Source organism: Camelus dromedarius, chromosome 35, assembly GCF_036321535.1.
Source record: "Camelus dromedarius isolate mCamDro1 chromosome 35, mCamDro1.pat, whole genome shotgun sequence".
Taxonomy (NCBI): domain Eukaryota; kingdom Metazoa; phylum Chordata; class Mammalia; order Artiodactyla; family Camelidae; genus Camelus; species Camelus dromedarius.
Window position 1 is genome coordinate 15935069 of NC_087470.1, and position 23691 is coordinate 15958759.

The 23691-nt window shown below is 45.6% G+C and overlaps 1 protein-coding gene across 10 annotated transcripts in view; it reads left to right on the top strand.

Annotated features, from left to right (window-relative positions):
• Positions 1 to 305: 305 nt before the first annotated feature.
• The window catches only part of ZPBP (zona pellucida binding protein), a 47664-nt gene continuing 24278 nt past the window's right edge, over positions 306 to 23691 (top strand). For 3 of the 10 annotated variants that reach the window (XM_064482366.1, XM_064482370.1, XM_064482369.1), the window contains exons 1-5: positions 325 to 478; positions 5202 to 5282; positions 11769 to 11894; positions 18186 to 18335; positions 22441 to 22659. In XM_064482366.1, the coding sequence (XP_064338436.1) occupies positions 352 to 478; positions 5202 to 5282; positions 11769 to 11894; positions 18186 to 18335; positions 22441 to 22659 (703 nt within the window). In that variant the 5' untranslated portion in view covers positions 325 to 351. Of the gene's footprint in view, positions 479 to 1741; positions 4076 to 4687; positions 5283 to 11432; positions 11590 to 11768; positions 11895 to 13256; positions 13517 to 18185; positions 18336 to 22440; positions 22660 to 23691 lie in introns of those variants that run through there. The other 7 variants (XR_010379126.1, XM_064482368.1, XM_064482362.1 and 4 more) reach the window with 6 other exon arrangements.

The following is a 23691-nucleotide window of genomic DNA, read 5'->3' on the forward strand; positions in this document are numbered from 1 at the left end:
GGCCGCGCCGGGCGCTCGGCCCGCGCGCGGGCTCCACACGCCCGCCCCGCCCCGCGACGCGGGCCCTCCGAGGGCCAAGCCCTCTTCTCCGGCTGCAGAACCCGCTCCCCGGCGCCCGTGCGCCCCAGGCGTCCCCGAGCTGCGGCGGCGGCCCGGGACGCGCGCCTCTCCTCCGGCCGCACTGCCCCGCCCCCGGCCGGGCGGAAGTGGGCGGTCCTTCTGGCCTTCCGCCCTCGCCCGCCGACTTCCGGTCCTCCGCGCCGACTTCCGGCGGGCGGTGGGCGCGCGCCGCCTAACGACCTTCTGCGCTGACGGTGGGCAGGCGGCGGCGGCGGCGGCGGCGGCGTGTGGATGGCGGCCTCGGCCCCCGGCCGGGCGCGGCGGGGCTGGCGGCGGGCCCGGGCCGCGGGCTCTCCGCTCTCGCCGGCGGCGGTCGTCCTCCTGCTCTCCGCCTCGGCGGTGCTGGCGCCTCCGTCAGGTGAGGCGGCGTCGGCGCGGCGCGGGCGCGGCGGGTCCCCTGTGTCCCCCGGGCCTCCCGGGGCGGGGCGGGGCGGGCGGGGCGGGGAGGGAGGGAGGGAGGGAGCGGCGCCCCGCGGCCGCGCCGCCCGAGCCGTGAGGTGACCGCCCTGCCGGGCCCGCCCCGCACGACGGCCCCTGCGCTTCAAAACGGGCGGACTTCCCGCGGATGCCTAGGTTCCCGCGGCCGGGGCCTCCCCCTGCCGGGCTGGCCGGGAAGTGCAGGGGGGCGGGGCTTCCAGAGGCTGCTCGTTTCGTTGCTGCTGGTTTGTTTCTTTTTCACTGCTTTTTTTCACTTTTTTTCTTTTTCACTACTTTGTTCTTTTTCTTTTTCACTGCTTTTTTCTTTTTCACTACTTTTTTTTCTTTTTCACTACTTTATTTCTCACTACATTTTTTTCTTTTTCACTGAATTTTTTTATGACTATTTTTCTTTTTCACTTTTTTCGCTATATTTTTCACTACTTTTTTCTTTTTCACTACTTTTTCTTTTTCACTACTTTATTTTTTCTTTTTCACTATTTTTTCTTTTTCACTTTATTTTTTCCTTTTCACTACTTTATTCTCCTCCTTTTCAGTTTTATTAGCTGTAATTATTATTGTTCTACTGCACATACACATTATACTGCATGTAAATACAGAGAGAGAGTATACTGCGCTTTCTTTAGTTTTCATATATGTATTAATTATTGTTTCTAAGAACAGAATACATCTATAGCTTTTTAAACTTACCTAGTTACCAGAGGAACAAAGCCAATCACAAAATAAGAACAACGCGGTAATCCAATTATAAAGGACAGTCAGATGTACTTTCCCATATTCAAGAAAGCAAAGGATAATTAGTCCACTTGTGTCATTATTATTATGTTAATAATATTTTTTTAACATATCTTTATTGAAGTATAGTCAGTTTACAATGTTGTGTCAGTTTCTGGTGCCCAGCGCCATGTTTCAGTCACATAGAGACATACATGCATCCATTCTCATATTCTTCACCATAGGTTTCAAAATATTGAATATAGTTCCCTGTGCTTTACAGTATAAACTTGTTTATCTATTTCATGTTTATTAATATCTGCGAATCTGAAACTCCCAATTTATCCCTTCCCACCTCCTTTCTCTCCTGGTAACCGAGTGTTCTCTGTCTGTGAGTGTTTCTGTTTTGTAAATAAGTTCCTTTGTCTTTTTTTTTTTTTTTTTTTTTTAGATTCTACGTATAATTATGTTTCCTCCTTTGTATCCAGAGATCTGAAAGGCTGTTTTATGTGTCTGAAATATAAGTGATAATTCAGAAGTGAGAGTTTAAATGGTTGTCACTTGACTAGAAAGGCTTCGGCTGCATTATTTTGTGTGCCCCATTTTAGGCCTTTTTTAAAAAGAAAGAGTCTCCCGGAATTGAATAGTCAAGAGGCACAGGAGAGGTTCGTTTAAAGTGAAAGTTGTTCAGGGAAGGGGGCGCATGGGGAAGAGAAGTCCCCCCACCCCGGAATGTGAGTGGGGAAGGGCCGTGGAGGCAGGCATGGGATGTACGGGAGAACAAAAGGAAATGGTGCGAAACGCGCCAAGTCCAGGCACCGGGAGCCCAAGGATCGTTCCAGAACAGCCGTGGGTTGCCCTGTGGTAGGAGGGTGCGTCTTGACCATGCGCGCGACCTTAGACTAGACTTGCAGCGGGGTGTGTGTGTGCGCGCGCGCACGTGCATGCACACGCACGCACTGTCTGGTCTAAGAGTAAGATCAGACGTGAGGTATAAGGTGCAGAATAAGCAGGCGATACCTTATGAGTAGCCAGGGGGCGTTCCTGTAGCGTTTTATAGTTTGTCGACTGGAATAAATGCACGGCCTGAAAGTTGAGAGTTATGTTTTATTTGGTGGGAGGACTCGAGCCGGGATGACAGCCTCTTAGATGGCTCTGAGGGACCCCTCCGAAGAGGCAGGGGAGGAGCTAGGACATACAGCAGCTTTACAGCAAAGACCAGGGAGTCGGAACAATGAAAGATTACTTATCTAAAGAAAAATAGACATTTCAAGTTAAAGAATTTAGTGCTTTTCTAGTATGGGAGGGAGCAAACATTTGGGCTCACTGAATTCATTCCTTTGAGAAGCACCTAGCTGTCGGGCCAGTGTCCTGTCCTTTCTTATTCTGAGTCTGCTCAGAGGGCACCATTGTGAGTGGCTGCAGGAGCCGGGCTGCAGGCTGGTCTTCACTGTGGGGTGGTGGCAGCCACTGGTGCCTTGATGGCTTCAGCATTCTTTGTTTACTGGTATGGTTTGCAGTGTTGTTCATACAATAGTCCGTTCAGTTCCTCCAGTGGCCCTGTGTCTGGAATTTAGTCTCGTTTTGCAGATGAGAAAACTGACAAGACTGTCCTAAGAGCAGAGAGCGGCCGCTGGGGTTTAAACCCAGGTCACCGGGCTTTGAATACGTACGCCTTTCTTTGTGCAGTGCTCCCTCCCTGTTAACCGAGATTACTTGGGTGTAAGCGTCATTGCGTTTCTCATGCTGCTTCTCCCACGTGTTTTGTGTACACTGCCACGTCGGTCACATGGGCTCATTCACCGATGACCGAGCAGTACCAGCGTATGTTGTCTGTAGCAGATGCTGTGTGCAAGGTGTAGTGCTTGGTACGGATTTTTTTTCTTTTGATTAACTCTTTTATTTACTCTGGTTTTTGCAGAGTTAAAAGCATGGCTTACAAAGACCGCCCCAGTCTCACCCTACTTTCCTTTTCTGCCTCCCTTCCCTCTCTCCTCCAGGTTTAAGGAACATTCTTTTTTCCTTACAGTTGTGTTGAGTTGTAATTGACACAGCGCACCGTGTAAGTTTAAAGTACACAGCATAACGGTTTGATTTACATACATCGTGAAGTGGTTATCACAGCAAGTCTAGTGAACATCCACGTCTCATAGGTACAAAGTTAAAGAAATAGGAAAAAGTTTCCTTGTCTTGAGAACTTCTAGGGTTTACTCTCAACAACTTTCCTACATAACATATGGCAGTGTTAATTATATTTATCATGTTGCACATTACATCCCCACCACTTATTTACCTTATAACTGGAAGTTTGTGCCTTTGACTGCCACCTCCTACTGAGTGGGAGAAGATAGTGGCCAACAATATATCTGATAAGGGGCTAATATCCAAAATATGCAAAGAACTCATACAACTCAACATCAAAAAACCAACTATTAACATTTAAAAAATGAGTGAAGGATCGGATAGACATTTTTCCAAGGAAGACATGCAGATGGCCAACAGGCAGATGAAAATGTTCTCAGCACATTAATCATCAGGGAAATGCGTATCAAAACCATAATGAGATACTGCCCTCCACCTGTCAGAATGGTTATCATCAAAAAGACGACAAAGAACAAGTGTTGTTGAGGATGTGAAGAAGAGGGAACCCTTGTGCTCTGTTGGTGGGGATGTAAATTGGTGCAGCCACTATGGAAAACAGCATGGAGACTCCTCAAAGAATTAAAAATAGAACTACCCTATGATCCAACAACATCGCTCCTGGGTATTTACCTGAAGAAAACAAAAATGCTAATTAGAAAAGGTACATGCACCCCAATGTCCATAGCAGCATTACTTACAATAGCCAACATACGGAAGCACCCTAAGTGTGCACCAGTAGATGACTGGATAAAAAACGTGTGTGTGTATATACAGATTACACATACATTTAGTGGACTCAGCCATAAGAAATAATGAGATCTTGCCTTTTGCAACAACATTGAATGGGATAGAGGTATTATGCTGAGTGAAATACATCAGAGAAAGACAAACACTGCATGTTTTCACTTCTGTATGGAATTAAAAAAAAAACGAACAAACATATCAAAACATAAACAGATTTATAGAAACAGAGAACATACAGAGGAAAGAACTAGGCCAGGGAGATTCAGAGATACACAGTTCCAGTTGCAAGATAAATGAGCCACAGGTAGGAAATGCACAATGTGGGGAATGTAGTCAGTAACTGTACAATGTCTTTGTATGGTGAGCTGTCGTAAGTAGACCTACCACGGTGATCATCTTGATGTGTATAGAAATGGCAAATCATCGTGTTGTGTAACAGGAGCTAACACAGCGTTGTAGGTCAATTCTATTTCAAAAGCAAACAAACTCAGGAAAAGAGATTGGACTTAGGGTTGCCAGGGGTGGGAGTGGGGGTAGGGGGTAAGGGAACTGGAGGAAGGCAATCAAATAGTACTCATTTTGATAAGTTGACATAAACATGGATTCTGCTATCAATTGAGCTTGTAATCAAATAAGGAGAACTATATATGTGTATAAAGAACTGTAATACAATATAGAGTGAGTGTGATGAGGGTAATGCTCTGTGGAAAGTAAGAAATAAGGACAAAGCTTGGGGGAGGAGGGATTTGTGATTTGAGTTTCGGAGGGTGGAGATTTAAAGTTTTAAAAACGAAGAGAGTATTCTAAGTGGGTGTAGAAAAAGCCAGAGGTGAGGCATGACGGGAGGAGCAGTGGGTGCGTTAATTTCATTGGAGCCTGTGGGGGGTAGAGGCGGGACAGAGCTACCAGACATCAGAGGATGTTGATTCATGGCTCTCCCCCTCAACGGACACCAATATACCGTGACACTGCGCTCTTTGAATAGTTCAAAATTACTAATGAGGCAGATTGTTGACCATTTCTGTTCTTCTTATGTTTGATAGTTGGAGATTTGCTTCGATTACCAAGAGGTTTCCGCTATACCCAGGATTCAGCGAAAATAGTGGGATCACCAGGTTTTCCAGGTATTAATAAGTAGATTTGCAGCGACGGTAAGAAAGCAACTGGCATCTGGCTTAATTTTGTCAGCCCTTTTCAAAAGGCTGCTGTTCCCCAGTTACCCTCCTCTCCTATGGCCCCTTTCCTACTACGGAAGCCGATTAAAGCTATTTCCATACAGTTAGATTCATACTAATTCTGTTTGCTGTAACTGCTTAAGTGTGCAAGAAATAATTATTTCTAAAGATTATCTAATTAAACTTGTCTATAGTGTTTTTGCTTGTTATATAATAAGCATTAAATGTATGCAGCTCAGTATGCTAAAACTTTTTTCAGATGAGAGCTATAAATCATAAAGATTTTGGATTAATGAGATTTTGCAGTAGTTACATGAGCGTCTACAACTTTTTGTATATATTATGTATATATATTATTTTTATTGAGGTAAATTTACATACCTTAAAATTCTTCCTTTAATGTATACACCTGATTAGTTTTGGGTATATTGACCAGCTTGTGAAACCATCAGCAATATGTAATTTCACAGCATTTTCATTGCTCCAAAAAGAAACACTATACCCATTAAGCAATCACATTCCAGCCCCTGGAAACCACTGATCCACTCTCTGTTCTATCTGCATTCTCCCATTTGAGACAGTTCATATAAGTGGAATCAAACACTATGTGCTGTTTAGTGTCTGGCTTCTTTCACTTAGTATGATGTTTTCAGGGTTCATTTGTGTTATAGAGAATATATCAATATTTCATTTTTTATGGCTGAATAATATTCCGCCGTATAGATATACTATACTTGTGTGTCCATCAAGTTGATGGCTATTTAGAAAGTTTCCACTTTTTGACTATTTTGAAGAGTGCTGTTGTGAACATTCCTGTACAGGTTTCTGTGTGAGCCTATGTTTTCTGTTCTCTTGGGTATATACCTATGAGTGAAATTGCTGGGACATATGTTAGCTCTGTGTTTCACATTTTCAGGAACTGACAAACTGTTTTTCAGAGAGCCTGAGCTGTTGTACTTTCACATCAGAAATGTATGAGGATTCAAATTTCCCAACATCCATATTAACATTTATTATTGTCCATCTTTTTAAATCATAGTCATCCTAGTGTGTGTGAAGTGGATTCTCATTGTGGTTTTGATTTGCATTTCCCCAGTGACTGATACGTGGAATTTCATTTCATGTGTTTATTGACTATTTGAATAAACAAATTTCTTTGCAGAAATGCCTGTTCAGGTCCTTTGCCCATTTTTAATTTGGTTGTCTTTTATATTGTTGAGTTGGAAGAGTTTTTTAAAATACGTTCTGGATGCTAGACCCTTGTCAGGTATTGGATTTGCAAATATTGTCTTCTATTCTGTGGATTGTGTTTTCACTTTTTAATGGTGTTCTTTAAGAGCACATTTTAAACTATGATAAAGTCTCATTTCTATTTTTCCTTTGGTACTGTTGCTTTAGGAGCCATATCTCAGAAATGATTGTTCAGTCAACGTCACATAGTGTTATCCTGTGTTTTCTTGTAAGAACTTTATAGCTTTGGCTCCTACATTAAGGTGTTTGATCCATATTTAATTTTTTTGCATGTGGTGTGATGTAGATGCCAGCCTTCATTCTTTTGCGTGCGGATATCCGCTTGTTCCAGCACTGTGTGTCTCAGAGACGTTTCCCCCTCTGTTGAATTGTCTTGGCGCCCTTGTTGAAGAGCATTTTGCCATAGATGTATTTTTTCAATGGACTCTAAATTCCAGTGATACGTATGTCTGCCCCTATGCCAGTACCATGCTGCCATGATTAATGTTGCTTTATAGCCAGTTTTGAAAGTATTAAGTGTGAGTTCTTCAAATTTGCTCTTTTTCAAGATTGTTTTGGCTACTCTGGGTCCTCTGAGATTCCATGCTTGTCAATTTTTGGAAAAAAACCCTCTGGGATCTTCATAGGGACTGCATGCAGTCTGTTCGGGAGTATTACCACGTTAACACTGTAACGTCTTCCAGTTCATAAACGTGGAGTGCCTTTTCATTCATTTAGGTGTTCTTTGATTTCTCTCAGTGATGTTTTAAAGTTCTCAGTGTGTGAGTCTCGTACTTTTTTTTTGTTAAATTTTTCCATAAATATTTTACTCTTTCTGATGCTATTGTGAATAGAACGTTTTTCTCAGTTTAGTGTTTGGATTGCTCATTGCAGTTGTATGGAAATGCAATTGAGTTTTGTAAATTGTTGTTGTATCCTTGTATCCTGTCTCCTCATTGAATCATTAATTAGCTCCCCAACCTTTTCTTTTTTAGGATTTTCTAAATTAAAGATCGTGTCACTTGCAAATAGAAATAGTTTTATTTCTTCCTTTCCGATATGAATGCCTTTCTCTCCTTGCTAGTTGCTCCAGATAGAACCTCCCGTTCAGTATTGATGTCAGCAGGCAGGCCTTGTTTTGTTCCTGAGGGTGGCAGGTGGGACGGGTTTCAGTCTCTCACCATTAAGCGTGATGTGAGCTGTTTTTTGCAGATGGCCTTTATCAGGTTAAGAAAGTTCCCTTCTGTACCTGGTTTGTTGAGTGCTTTTATTGTTAAAGGGTATTGGATTTTGTCAAACTGTTTTCTGTGCATATTGAGATGATCATGTGGTTTTTGTCCTTTTTCCTGTTGATATGATACAGGAATACATCGATTGATTTTTATATTTTGAACCAGCCTCGTATTTCTGGAATAAATCTAAGTTGATGATGGTGCATAATCCTTTTTCATTCTGCGGGGCTTGGTTGCTGGTACTTTGAGGATTTTTAGGTCCTGATTCATAAGGAAAAGTGGTCTGACGTTCTCTCTCGTTGTCTGTGTCTGGTTTTGCTTTCAGGGCCGTAGTGGCTTCGCAGACTGAGGTGGGGCGTGTTCCCGCCTGCTCTGCTTTCTGGGAGTTTGGGGCGCGCTGTTGTCAGCTCTCCTTCCCGCGCCTGTTGGCAGCCAGCAGCGAGTTCGGCTGCTGCTGGGCTTTTCCTTGGGGAGAACATTTTGTTGTTAAGTCGGTCACTTTACTTATTTTCGGCCCCTTCAGACCGTCCACTTCACTGTGGTTCCTGTTGAGAAATAAGCTAATTGCGTCGAGGGTCACGCGCGTGCGATGAGTTGCTTCTCTTCTTGCTGCCCCCAGGATTCTGCCTTTGCTTTGGGGCTCTCCCAGCTGCTTACGATGGGCCTGAGGTGGGGGCTCTTTCTACTTACTACAGGTCGGGTTCACTGAGCTGCTTTGATGTGTGGGCTCAGGCTTTTCATCAGTTTGGGGAAGCGTTGCCTTTTCCCTTCAAGTACTCTTCCTGCCCCTCTCTCTGCACTCTCCCATGGCTGTTGAGTATCTGCCGTCCAGCTTGATGGCTTCCCACCGGCCTCTTACCGCGCTCCATTCATCTTTATGTGTCTGGTTTTCTGCTTCTCGGGTGGAATAATGCAAGGTCGCTCTGTCTTAAAGCTTGCTGATCCTTTGTTCCCTCTGCCCAGTTCTGCCCTTCATTCCTTATGGCGAATGTTCGCTTCAGTTGTTGTACTTTTCAATGCAGAATTTTTCTTTGGCTCTGTTTTATAGTTTCTGATGCTTTATTGGCGTTTTCTCTTTGGAGAGACGTGATTTGCATACCTTTCTCTGGTACTTCATGATGTGCTTTGACCGTATTTAAAATAACCGATTTAAAGTCACTGTCCAGTGACTCGGAAATTCGGCCTTCCTCAGAGACACTTCTGTTGTTTGTTTTTTTCCCCTTGACTGTGGTTACACTTCCTTGGTTTTTGCACGACTCCTATTTTTGGCTGAAAACTGGACGTTGTAGGTGATACTGTGCAGTGCCCGGGAGGCCGCGTTCCTCCCCCTCACCGGGATTCACGTCGTCGCGGCTGGCTGTACAGGCACAGCTCGGAGTCCGCTGCGGGGCCAGGTCCAGACCACTGCAGCGGAGCCAGTGTCGCGGTAGAGCGAGTCGCATGAAGCTTTTCGCTTTCCCCAGGCCTGTGAAAGTTATGCTTACGCTGTGCTGTGTTCTATTAAGTGTGCAATAATAGCATTGCAGCTTAAAAAGCAATGTACGTACCTTATTTTAAAAATACTTTGCTGCTAAAAAATGCTTACCGTCATCTGAAACGCAGGCTTGCTACAAGCCACTGAAGGTAAAAAAATTCAGTATCTGTGAAGCACAGTAAAGTGAGGCTCGGTGAGCCGAGGTGTTCCTGTGGTGTTTGTTGAGTGACTTCTCTGAGCTAGCTCTTACGTTATGTGTTCTCTGTCTTGTGTAGCCACTGGCGAGTCCGCTCAGGTGGCTTAGCTGGGCTGATGGCTCGGCAGACATTTCATTTAACGCCCAGAACAGTTAGTCTGCTGGTTCTTGGGAGGCGCTGGGCGTGCCCGCCGTGGCACGCCCTCCACGGCCAGCCGGCACTTGACGGCTCTGCTGTGTGCAGGGCCTCGGGTTCAGCCCGAGGAGGGAACGGCAAGGCCTCTCGTTGTTCCCCGAGCTCGCCCGGCCTTGGCCGAGTGCCGCACGCCGCGGGCACTTGGCCGCCTGTCTCCCTAGGGATGTGCCAGGCCTTGCAGAGTGCCCTTGGCGTGTCACGCCCCACTTTTCCTCGGAAGCTTTTCGGTAGCCCGATGCTCCCCCGGCCGTGCCCACGGCGCCAGGCATTTGCAGCGCTCAGTGGCCGCCTCTGTCTACCGCTGTGGTTTCTGACGAATGCCCTTCGTGGAAAAGGCTTTTTGCGGTGGGCGTGCTCCGAGCTGGATCCGGTGAAGCCCGCCTTGTGAGTGCTGCCGTCCAGGACCCTGCCAGAAAGGTCGGGTGATGACGCTGCCCCAGGAGGGAGGCGCTGAAGGCCGTCTGAGCCCGTCTGCCCCCCGGCGGCTGCCAGGCTGCTGGTTCTTGGAGCCATTGCGGCAGGTGGTTTTCAGGGTTACGCAGAGCTGGGGAGGGGTGATGGGAGTGGGGCAGCTGAATTATCGTCGGTAACTGAACGAGGATCAGTTAACCCGTCATGCCCAGATCCGGTTGCTTTTGCTGGGTTGCTGCAAGTCTTGATTAATTTCCAGAGTTCTGAAAATGTTGATTCTGACAGTTTATGCCATTTTTCTCATTACCTTTATGAAGGGGTGATTTTTGGAATTCTTTACTCTGCCATTTTCACTGATAATCACAACTTTTTTAAAAAAAACTACATAGCTTTTAAACATAAATTATAAAAGTTACATGTAACTAATTTCCCTTTTTGTTGCTTTCTTCTACCGGATATGCTTACATTTATCCTTAAAACGCATTAGTTTTGTTTGATACGTATTTCTCATATCCCAGAGTAGGTTCTTATATATTTTGCTAGTTGTCCCTGTGTAAAATGCTGGCTGCCTGATTTTTCTCACCTAGAACCTCTTCGGTTTCTTCTGTCACACGCGGTCAGCCGGCTTTCCATTCTGTGACCTCTTTATCTTGTTCCCTTTTTACTTCTTTCTAGTTTCATCCCTCATGTTTCCATTCATTCAGTAATTATTTCTTTACATCTTTGTTGCACTTGGAATTCATTTCTTTTTTTTGTTGTTGTTGTGTGTGAAGACCTTTTTCTGGGTTTCACCCTGTGCCTGTTGAGAAGGTTTCTGGGTTTGCGATACGCAGGATTAGAAGGTCCTCATCGCAGGACGGGGCGTTCTCAGCGTCAGGAGAGCCGCTCCGCTGAGCTGCTCTGCAGTTTCCGCTTCACGCACTGGTGCTGTCCCCACACCCTCACGGCGTGACGTGCCGTCCAGGTTTTCCATTTTGGCTAAACTGAAAGTTAAATTACCTCTGCCCATCATTCTCTTGCTGTCCTCGAAGGAGTCAGTTTCATATTATTTATACTCCAGTTATAAATTCATTATTGACTGTGTTTTTTGCAGACAGCTTCTCCCAGATGCCAAGTTGGTTGTGCTTTTGGTCCCAGATGTCAACTTTGTCTGTGTTGTAGGACTGAACAGAAATTGTTATTATTTAAGGAGTTGAGTTCGGTGTTTTTCTTTTTATGTTTATGCTTCTTACATTAAGAATCATTCCATATCCCAAAGATATAAAGTATTACTTTATATTTTATTTAAATAACGATTGCCTTCTTATCTTCAGTCTGTTACTCCTGTAATCAACAAATTTATCTTGTCACTTTCTTTCAGGTTTGGTCTTCGGAAAACGGATGAAGTCTAGATATAGAATTAATTAGAACTCTGTAATTAAAATACATTTCTGAGAATAAAATAAGTTAGTGTTTGTGAGCTCTGAATAAAAAGACCAGTGCATTGTGCTGAGACTGAGATACGTTCTCACACCCAAGTAAGTGCGTCTTGAGTGTTAGTTTTGTGGAGCGCAGTGGCACTGAGTTCTCATCAGGTAATAGCAACAGTCCAAAGAAAACGCACGAAAACGTGCAGCCCAGAGTGCCAGATGCAAGCCGCTGTGGAACGTGAATGAGCCTGAAATGCTATGAGAACATGTTAATGTTGTATTTGCAGTGAAAGTGTACGTCCTGCTCCATCGGAAGAGCCCGCACGTGTTGTGTGTCACGCAGCAACTCCGGAATTCCGAGCTGGTGGACCCGTCGTTCCAGTGGCACGGGCCGAAAGGGAAAATTGTTTCAGGTAGGACTCGGTGTCAGTTGTCGTGATTAAAAATGACATGTGTGAGCTGTGCTCAGAGCAGAAGGAATCCTTGTATCTCGTCCACATTCATCTCTTAACTCAGTGCCTTACTTGTGACTTCTTTCTGGAGTCAGGGTCTCAAAGTGTACGTGGTGCGGCCACGCTTCACAGAGCTGAGTCTGAGATAGATACATGCAGGATGATTAAAGTGGAAAATTCTCTGAGCATCCTTATTTCAAGACGGTGCTGCCTTTTCCTTGTAAAGTTCATAAAATCATTTTGGTTACTTGAGTCAGACTTCTGTTCGCACAGAATGTATGAAGACACAAATGTGACTCTGGCTTTTGGTCAGAAGACCAATGAGCACTTTGAGCTCTGGATCTGTAACCGTGGAGGTGTGTGTTTTACACAGCCCCACGTGGGCAGCTCGAGGCTTTTATTAGTAGTTACGCTCTTGTGTGTATTTGAACTTCTGTTTCATTCCAACCAAAGTCCTGACCACACAGTATGGATTATAGGTGAATTTAACTTAAGTGTTATTATCCATTTTGAAAAAAATGACTAAATGTAACATATTTTAGTGTTAAGAACATACTTTTAATTAAATATCCTGTGTGGTTTGGCAGTGGCCATGTACTGACACGGTATCAATGCTGTGCTTACAAAAGCGGAAATTGAGTGCTCGGGTGTTCAGCCAGAGAGGGGGGACTTGAGACGCACCCTAACGGCAGCCTTTAAGTTTTCAGATTTTTGAGAAAGCAAGCTCTCCTTCCCCGGAAGGTGCTTTTTCCACAGGGGGACTACTATTGGTCTGATTGATTTGGTCAACATTTTCTCCATTCACCGTCTTATTTTGCTATTTTGAAACACCTATCTTACTTCATTCTAAATTTTTTTGTTTGCTAAGAGCTGGTTTGTTTTTGCGGTGTTGTTTCAAAAATATAAATCAGCTTAGCTGGTTTTGTTTCCAGCCTTCAGATTAATGAATTTTCGTCCAAAATATTTCTTCCCACCGGCTCCTTCTGTAAACTGGAACAGAGAAAAACAGTATATTCACACAAAGACTTGCTGAAGAAATATTTTACGTTTTAATTCACATTGTATGTAGTTGAACGATCCCTTGTACGTTATTCTAATATTTACGTTGATTCTAAAATAACTCAAGGCTTAGAGAGTGACTCGACGCTGTATGCGAGGTGGCGTTTCTTCAGCGTGAGTTCTTCAGCTCTCAAGGGGTGACTGCGTGGTGCTGCGCATTGTGGGAGGCCCGGGGAGCCGACTGCAGCCGGAGAGCGGCGGGGAGAAGCCGGCAGAGGCCAGGAACGGGAACCCTGACAGGCTGGGCCGTTAGCACAAGTCAGTGCAATGGGCCGGGTGTAAAGGCATCCGGTGCTGAGGATAGAACCAAATTTTATTTTCATTGCTCCCTGAAAACACAGAACGTAATACAAACAGAAATATTAAATCTATTTTGCATTTGATACTGAAACTCTGAGTTCAAAAATAGAAGCGTTTAAGTATTACGTTGCTCTGCTGTAATTTGCTGCTCCTTTGATTTGGAAATTGGAACTTGAAGCATTTTCTCCTCCAAGATGCCATGCCAGTGTTGCGAAATATAGTGTGTAAGTGAATTTTGAATCCTTTAACTGGAAGTGACTTTTTTTTTTTTTTTACTTACTTTTGTAACGGAAAAATAGATTTTCAGAAATGTAGCTGTTTCCAGGTAAGGATAAAATTGTATTAATGCAATTGTTTTTGTATCTGTAATTTATAAATATTTGTAAAAGCTGTTCCCAGAAAACCCTGGGATTCTGACATCATGATTCTATTTTGGTATTTCATGCGGTATCGCATCCTAGTTCACTGTCAGCCGTTTGAAGCTCGTTAGTCTTCTCAGTTCTTTCAGGAAGACCTGAGGAAGTGTCTGATTTTCTTACAGCCTGGGAAACAGAGAACCCTTTTGGACCCTAGGTTTAACTACGCTGTCCTTTAGGTATCTTTCTGTGGATGTGCCAAAGGTGGTTCCCCTGAAGTTGAACCGAAGGAGCGCGCAGTCCGTACTTGCACGCTGCTTTGGCGAGAAACGGCCGGGGGGTTCGCGTGGTTGCAGAGTGTGGGCTCCAAGCCTGAGACACGGCGTCTGCCTCCCCCCCGCCCCCCGCCCCCCGCCGCGTGCCTCCCCCTCGGCGGCTTTTAGTTACGGGGCGGAGCATTTATGGCCACGGGGCCTGTGCCTCCTGCTCCAGCCCTGATGCCGTCCTGGTGGGTGAACTCTTCCTGGTGCGTCGGCGGGACCACTTTTCTAAGTGTCCTCGCAGACTCGGGCCCGCACGCACGCTGACCTGTACCCCGGGCCTGCATCCTCGCTGCGTTTTGTGAAGAAAGGTCATAGGTTACGTCTTACTCTCCCGCAGTGCCTTTACCGTGAAGCGTCCGATATGCACAGCCCTACGTGAGGTAGAGGTAGGGTCTGAGGCATCATAAAACCGCCTAAGAGTAAGAAGACAAGGGACACCATCATCAAGCCTGTTGAACCTTCTCGTGTCCAAAGCCCCCGTTCTCCTGAGCCCAGGCGCCTGCCAGGGAAGCCCTGTGCCGCCCTTTCACAATGCTATTCCGTAGCTTTTTTTTTTTAATGCGTTTACTACGTGCGTTAAACACATGATACACATTATATATGTTATATATAATTAATGTGTTTATATATAATGCTACATATAAACACATTATATACACATACGTGCATTTACTATGTTCATGAGTACACAAGCACGTTTCTGTGACCTGTGTCATAGATGTGTTTGTGTGTGTGTAAATGCATATCTGTATCTGTGTGTGTGTTCACGCATAGAGTAAATGCACGTATTTATGGATATAAATATAGATCTGTATGTATTATGTATTCCACAAGAACGTATTTTTATTTCATTTTTATTTTGAATTTTATAAAAACAGTAAACACATCTAAATTGAATCATACGGCAGCCACTGTTCTGAGCAATTTGCACATACTCATCATTTAAATTTCATAGCAATTCTTTGCGGTAAGTACAGCCATGTCCTCCATGAAAAGTAGAGGCGTGGAGAGAATGAGGTCATGTGCCTTTGGAGTCTGGCCTCAGACTTCACAGGTAATAACCTAAATGAGGAAGCCACCGGGTTTTTCCTTCACGCCGTTTTGTGAGTTTTCGTGCTTTGTGTCCTTTAAGGAATCTGTCCAGCTTTGATTTTCTTGGACTTGGTGAATTAACGTGTAACGCGGTTTGTGCTACCTTCTTGCTGTCTTTTCGGTATGTTCAGGACCTCTCTGATGTGCCCTCATTCACTCCTGCTGTTGGTCGTGTCTCTTCTCTTTCGCTTTGGTCTCTGGCTAACAGTTTTATCCGTTTTTCAAGGGACCAGCTTTTGGTTTGATTTATTTTCCTCTGGTATTTTTCTGTTTTCAGTTTCGTTGATTTCTGCATTCACCTTTATTATTTCCTTTCTTCTGTCTGCTTTGGGTCAAATTTGCTCATCTTTTTCTTTTGCTGGTTGTAGAATTCTGGGTTGGCAGGTTTTTTTCTTTCAACATGCTAAAGGTGACCCCCTGTGTTCTTTTGGCTTGGAGAGTTTCTCATGAGAAGGCTGCTGTAACCTCATCCCTGGCTCTCTCGGGGCACTGTGCTTTTTTCTTTTCTGATTAATGTCAGGATTTTCTCTTGGCCTTCTGTTTTCAGTGATTTGGATATTAAATGATTGTTTTTTTGTTTTTTTGTTATTTGTATTATTCTGCTTATGTTCTATAAGCGTCTTGGGTCTGTAGTTTGGGTTTGTCATTGCTTTTGGGAAAATTCTCTGCCGTTGTATCTTGAGACAGTTCTGCTCCGTCCTGTCCATCTGCTCCTTCTGAGATCCCTGTCACACGTGGGTGACACTGTTAGATATTGTTCCACGGATCTTGGATTCTTTCTTCTTTTCTGTTGTTATTTTGTTTTTCCTCTTTCTGATTCTGGTTGGGTGAATTTCTTTTGACCTGTCTTCAAGTTCGTTGATTCTTTTCTTAATTTATGAGCCCATTGAAGCAAGGCTCCATCTGTGTTACTGTATTTTTTATAGTTTCTGTTCATTTTGTTTTGTTTTTAGTTCTAACGTTTCCATTTAATTCTTTCTTATAGTTTCAGTCTGTGCTGAAATCTCCTGTCTCATCTTGCGTGCTTTCTACATTTTCCACTGCATTCTTTAATACATTATTCACAGTTATTTTAAACTAACTCAGACTTCTGACATCCGTCTCATTTAAAAGTCTGACCTCGAGCATTGCTTGGTATTTGGGAAATGTGCCATTCCTAGCCTTCCTGTGTGCTTCTTAATTTGCTGTTAGTGTTGGACTTCTTGAATGAGACCGTAGAATTGAGATAAGTGTTTTTATGCTTTGAGATGAACACCTTTTTTTTTTAATACTGTTAAACCTTGGCATCCTGAAATTCCCAGTTAAACTGAGTTATTTAAAGATCTGATTTGTTAAGTGGGTTCCTCTCTTGGCTGTGAAGCCCTCTGGGCATCTCTTCAAAGTGTGCCACGTTTAAGCTTTTTAAAATAAGAAGTGGCCAGAGGGTGTGTTCTTACGAAGTACATGCTGCTAGAGGTTCTGGCTGTGGTAATATTTAACACTGAGGTAGGCACTGAGATGTATATTAATACGCTTCCTGGGTGGTGCTTCCGGTTTGGGAAATTTCTGTTGCAGATTATCGCCAAGGAATGCGTAGCCTCGATGCTTACGTGATATTCTCAACCTTCTTTACAGTTTGTGGCACCTTTTATCGCGTTACTGCAATGTTTCTTTCTGTGTCTGCAAACACTTGAAAACCTCCTACTCTGTTCTAAAAAAGAGGCATGTTATTGATAAATATGTAATCTTTCACCAAAAGATACTCATGAAGAAATGGGCAACGCAATAGAAATGCGTTCTAAACATGTATCGCATTTCTCGGCTTCGTCCGGGGCGTAGAAAAGGGAGTCATCAAGGCACCAGGCTCTGTGTAAGTTCCCTGAGGGTGGGTGTGCCATCTGTTCATTTCTCCTTCAGCATCTGAAACAGGGGCTTCCATGTGCTAGAAACCCAACAAATCGTTCGTGAAAAAATTAATAACGAACATTTCATCACTAAGAACATTCATCTTCTGTTTTGTCTTGCAGAAATAAACTTCAAAGTGAATTTCAACCTGAGATTCTTAAGCAATAAATCATTTTCTTAAAATTGAAAAAGAAAAGCAATTATTTACTAATACTTTCAATTATAAAGAGTAGTTTATTGAGTGACTTTTAATAACTAACAATTTTTTCTGATGGAAAACCATGGCACTTTCAGAATTAACAACTTGAATTTAAGCTTAATGATTTATAGCTTTTTCAAGTATTTTAACATTCATTGCGTTTGTTACATGGAGACAATTCTATGAGACACGTTATCGTCTATTAGGATTCTTTGTTTTACAGACGAAGGAGCTAGACTTCAGAAAGATTTAGTGATTACCCCAGGGTTACACAGTTTGTGAGAAAGAAACGTGTACCTCAGATCCAGGTCTTCATGCTTCTAAATCAGGCCGCTTTTGCGTCCCACGTCGTCGCCTTCTCCTAGCGTGATGCCTAAGTCACGGAGCACGTTGACGTGGAAAGGGCTCTTCCGTCCAGCGCTGACGCCCAGCGCCGCGGGTCTGACTGTGTGGCTTTGGGCAGTCCCCGTGCCCCTACCACCTCTCGTCTGCCTTCTGCAGCCCCGAGGGCTGTAGCCCGGGTATTCCTTAGTGCCGTGTGTAATGACGAGAAATCCCCGGTTGCCGGTGACTGTGTTGAGGTAGCCTTTGTTGTGGGTACCTTGTTCCCTCCCTTTCATAGTTTGTACATTAGCTGAAAACGTAACTCCCCAATAAGTATATATACATGTGTGTATCCGATTACTTTGTAGATCTATGTTAGAATCAGTGTTATTTCATACATGCACGAGTATCCGGTGGTGCCCATTCCGGCCCCGTGAGCCGGTCAGGAGCACGTTGTGCACGTGGACTTGTTAGTCCCAGCGCCTGGACAGCCACACACTTGATGATCTCCGGTTAGTGAAATCCTGACCCTAAGAAGTTCGTCCTGGGACCCACCGTCAACAAATGCCACACGTCACGACTCCGTCCCCAACTCCTTTAATGATTCTGCAAGTCAATTTGGAAGGACTTTCTCTGTTTAGAGAATATTTTGGGTTTTTGTCTCCATTCTTACGTAACCTAAGCAGCTGATGGCCGTTCCTTGTCCCTGTACTAGAGAACAGCACCACGCAGATCACATCCACGGGGAGCCTGGTGTTCCAGAACTTCGAGGAGAGCATGAGCGGCGTGTACACGTGTTTCCTGCAGTACAAGCCGACTGTGGAGGCGGTGGTCAGAAACCTGCCGCTGAAGTACGTCATCTACGGTGAGAAGCGCTGCCGCTTGCTTTTTTAACATTTCTTAATGTTTTCAAATATTTGCACATTTTAACAGGCTTGTATTAAAGGGGGTCTGTTGTTTTTAGTCTCTTTTAATTAAAGAAGAGTCACTGGCTGCCTGCATCTTGCAGAGTGCTCTGTAAGGGGTTCGTGGTTAGGGAAGCCCGTTTTTCTCTTCAGGGGAGGACTGGCTTGCAAGGGTCAGTTTAAGACAATGCATAAAAACAGAGCAGTGTGGAGTCCTGTTTTCAGATTGAGGTGCTGATACCGTAGTCTGCACTGCTTTTAAAGTCTGCATGTCTTTGATGGTGCACTGCCATCCCCCCCCATGCAGGGGCAGGAATGGCCACTGTCTGCAGAACCCTTTTCTACAAGCAGTTTGACAAGTTGAGGTTTGAGACTGGAGAGCTGAGTTGCTAGTGGAGCGGCCAGGACAGCCCGAAGCAGAGTTCTGTGCCCCTGGTGGGACCCGCGTGTGGTAGACGAGGAAGGGTCCTCAGGGATGGCCGTGTCTACCCGCCAGCAGCCCTGAATGCGTGGCCCTGCCAGGGCAGAAGGGGCTTGCAGAGACAGTGAGGTCAAGGATCCTGAGGAGGGGAGCCTACGCTGAGTCACCCGGGCGGGCCCAGTGTAAGAGGCGGGAGGGCCCGAGGCAGGAAGGGAAGCGTGGCCGTGCAAGGGGAGGCTGGAGTGGCTTCCTCTGAAGACGGAGGAGGGGGCCCCAAGCCAAGGGACGCAGGACGTCTTGGAACCTGGAGGTGGCAAAGAAGTGGGTTCACCCCTGGGGCTTCCAGAAGGATGCACCTTGATGCTAGCCTTGTAAGACTCGTTTCGGACCTCTGATCCCCAGAACTGGAAGACAGTCAGTCTGTGATCTTTTAAGCCACTGAGTTTGTGGCAGTTTCTTACAGTAGCAGTAGGAAGCTGACAGGCGTTGTTGTCGCAGCTGGATGCAGAGCGGGTGGCGGAACTGTGAGTGGTTTCCCGAGCGTCCCGGGTCACTGACACACACCACCCCAGACATCCGAAGAAAGACGTCATTTTTGTGACAAGTTGTGTTAACTTTGGGAGGCAAATAAGCTGTTTAAACTTTGTCATCAGTCACACTTCATTTTTGTCACGTGGTTTTTTCTGTAATGCATGATACAGACGTGGATGTATGTTATTTCATGTAGTTCATAACGAATACGCCTTGGAATCTCTCATAAGGGGACACTCGTGTGTTCACAAATGTAATTGCATGACGTGAATGCTGGTTTATAGTAATGAAAATGATTGCTGATATTTACTGAGCATTTACCAGGGGCCAGGCTCACCAGGCGATGCTGGCTGTTTCACGTGTAATTATAGTAAAAACAGCAAAACGCATGCACTGCTTATTTTTGCAAGGCTTTTTTTTTTTTATTTTTTGAAGTGCTCTGTTTATTACTTACCTTATTTAATAGGCAGGGTAGTTCTCCTCCCTGTAGAGATGAGGAAACAGGCATGGAGTGGGTGTTTTGTGTGAGTGTGTAAACTTTACATAAATTCTCTGTCTGTTCATCCAGCAGTACACATGAAAACAGGTGTAAAATTCTGTGCCACTGTTAGGATTGCGTTTCCCTTAGAGCAGCTTTTCCTGTGTTTATTACTCCTGTTGAGGTTTTCTGTGCTTTTTTTTACCCTATTTTTCTAAGTTGTGTTCTTGTCAGTTTCTAGTAAGAGCAAATACTCTAACCGAATATAGATGAGTAGTTTTCAAGGTGTAGTCCCTGGGCTCCTGGGGGACCCTGAGTCCTTCCCGAGGGGTCAGTAAGGTGAACGCTATTTCCGTAACTATACTGTGATATAATTCACTGTTTCCACTGTGTTGAGATTTTCAGTTTTGGTGGGTGAACCGCTGTGGAACAGTCCTCCAGCCAGCTGCACGTGTCTGAGGGGCCACGCCTCGCCTGTCACTGGGCGCCCAGGAGCGGGGGGCCGGCTGCCTCCCCCCGAGCCGCACGGGACAGAGCTTCCCAAAGCATAAAGCGGTGTCGCTCTTGCCCCTGACCGGAAAGCGTGTTCCAGTGCCTGAAGGTCTGTTCCTTCATGGTTCTTTATGTCTCATGGGCTTTTCTCATTTTAAAATGAACTAATAAACATTTAAAAAGTTTCCCAGGTTGAGTTTCGAACACTGCAGGTATTGTTAGATGCAGCCTGCGTGGAAGGTCTTTGGCGGCCGTCGGTCATTTTCAAGGATGTAAAGGGACCCTAGAGCCAGACCTTGAGAACAGCCCCTGTAGGCTTCTGTGTCTGTCCGGGGAGCCGGAGAGACTCGGCACCGAGGTTCCAGCTCACGCAGGTTCCCTCTGCCTGGCAGAAGCCGCAGACGCCCCGCGGTGAGGGGCGGCCCCTCGACTGGGGAGCAGTTTTGTCCCGCGGGGAGCCGTGCCAGGCAGTGTGCGGAAACGCCTGCCGGCCACGGGCCCGTCCCCTCGGCGGCCTCCAGCCTGCCGCGTTCCCTCCCATGCCGCTGTTCTGTGACCCTCGTCCCGCTGTGGCTGGCCCTGGGCTGCTGTGTGTGGGGAGCGTCCCCCGGAGATTGGGGCTCTCTCAGAGGCGGATGCATCCGAGACAGGTTTGAGGGCATTTTGCCAATATTTTGCCTTATATTCAGACTCCTTTCTGTCAAAGCTGATAGCTTGATAACGTGCCAGATTTCCGGAGAGAAAAGGGGTTTTTCCAATCCCCTGAGCAGAGGAGCACGTGCTCTGTGCTCCGGCTTTGCCATGAGCCTTGCTTGCCCCAGCTTCCAGCCCCATCTGCCAGGGCTCCTCCTCTGTGTGCCGCATGTGGATCCGTCACGGGCTTCGGTGTGATCAGTCACGACACGATCGACGTGCGGATCGGCGTGCACGCGCAGGTGCCGCGGGGTGTCTCGGGAAACGCGTGTTGGGTTTTACCGTCTGTGTCTCAGTGTGACACTTCTTTTCAGCGTGCGTATTGACAGGCCCGTGGACCTTTGTGGTGCGGTGATAGGATTCTTTGTCCAGCTTGCAGAGTGCTTTCCATTTGCCCCTCAGTTGCCTCCGGCCCTGCCCTCTCTGCTCTCCTTCTGGCGCTCCTTCCGTTTCACGCTGCGTGTCCGGGCTCGCCCCCTGCCCCTCGTACCGTTCTGTTTCTGATTTCGCTCTGTGCCGAGTGAGAATGCATCACCTGGTCTCCAAACGTATCATTACATTTTTAACCTTGTTTGCTGTTTTTGTTTTTGTTTTAGGTTTTTTTGTTTGTTTATATATATTTTTATTGAAGTGTAGTCAGTTGACAATGCTGTGTCAGTTTCTGGTGCCCAGCACAGTGCTTCAGTCACACATGCACATACGTATATTCCTTTTCAGAGCATAGGCGTGAGGCGTGTGACCTCACCCCTGTGTCTCTCAGTTTCCTCGCGATAGATGTGAAGGTCCGATCTGTAATAATTTTAGGAGATTTAAATGAGTTACCATTTGTGAAGTGCCTAAAGTGTTTGTCACTTAGTAATTGCTAAGTAAGTGTTAAATTAAAAAGAATGTTAGATAAATAAGTTTACATTGTACAGCACAGGGAACTGTACTCAATATCTTTTAGTAACTTACGGTTAAAAAGAATGTGAAAACAAATATATGTCTGTTCATGTATGACTGGAGCACTGTGCTGAGCACCAGAAATCAACACGTTGTAAACTGACTATGCTTCAGTAAAAACATATTAAAAAAAAACAAAACAAAGCCGACCAAACAAAAGAGAATATATGCAGTTGTACACACAGCCGTACACAGCTGGCCCTTGGACAACGTGAACTTGAACTGTGTGGCTCCGGTTGGACGTGGCCGTTCTTCAGGGTCACGTGACGTGCCTTGCTGGATGCGGAACCCTGGGCGCAGAGGAACCCGGGCAAGGGGGCCCTGTAGGAGTCAGGTGCACGCTTTCAGCCGAGCTGGGGGTGGGCGTTCCTGACCGTGGGTTGTTCAGGGGCCAGCTGCACGGTGAATTTATTCCAAATAGTGACTTCTCTCGAATGGCTGCGGTATATCGGTATGTTTGCGTTGCCAGAATAACCCTGACTGTTGTCCTGTGGCCCCTGTCTTTCAGCTTACCGGGAGCCCCATAGCTACTACCAGTTCACGGCCCGGTACCACGCGGCCCCCTGCAATAGTATTTATAACATTTCTTTTGAGAAGAAACTGCTTCAGATTTTAAGCAAACTGGTTCTTGACCTTTCCTGTGAAGTTTCCCTGCTGAAGTCTGAGTGCCATCGCGTTAAGATGCAGAGAGCCGGTCTGCAAAATGAGCTGTTCTTCACGTTTTCAGGTAAGTGAATGCACCTCCTTCAAGGGGGCACACTGAGAATGCAAGGCTGCTTCTAAAGACACGTTGTCAAGTCCTGGGAGCTCTCATAGAGTGTCAGTCTACACGTTTCTGGTGGAATCCTAGTGCCTACGCGTGCGGTCACGTTACCTGGGAGCAGAAATGAGCTCACGCCTTCCTTTCCGACTTGGGTACTCCCGACATCCTTTCCTGGCCGTGAGACCCCGGCTGGGCCGCCCATTCCTGTGTTGGGAAGAAATGGCACAGTGCACGTTCTTGCTGGTTCATTTTAGAGGAGAAGCTTTCAGGTTTTCACCACTGACTGTCGTGTTCACTGTGGAATTTTAATAGATGGCTTTTTTTAAGGTTGTGTTATTTCCCTCCGATTTCTGTGTTTCCTAGCTTTGTTTCATGAAAGGATGTTAAATTTTGTAAAATGCTTTTTCTGCATCGGACGAGATGTTCCTGTGGGCTTTTTCCCTTTCATTCTTTTTCATGTGTATGCTCTAAGTCACAGTAATGGGTTTTGTTCTGTTGCTGCCCCATCACTGTTCTGGCAGTGAGTCCTGCTTGGTCATGGTGCGCAATCCTGCTAATTAGCCCCTGGGTGTGGTTTGTTGGTGTCTCGTTGAGGGCTTTTGCATCTGTGTTCATCTGGGATATTAATCTGTAGTCTCCTCATCGTGTCTTGGTCTGGCTTTTGTGTCCGGATGATGCTGGCTTCAACAGATGAGTTTAAAAGTGTTTCCTCCTCTTCAGCTTTCTGGAAGCGTTTGAGAGGATTGGTGTTGATTCTTGATTGTGGCTAGACCTCACGCTTGAAACCAGCTGTTTGCGAAGTCCTCTATTTCCTTGTCTTCAGTTTGACTGTTCTGTCCATCATCGTGAGGTATCGGAGTGTCCAGGTGTTACTGTCGAGCTGCGTATTTCTATTCTGAGTTCTGTTGGCTTTTTGTTTCAAGCCTTTTTATTGTCTTGTATTCGGTCTGCAAGTGTTGATAATGGTTGCAGATTCTTGCTGCGTTGAACCTTTTA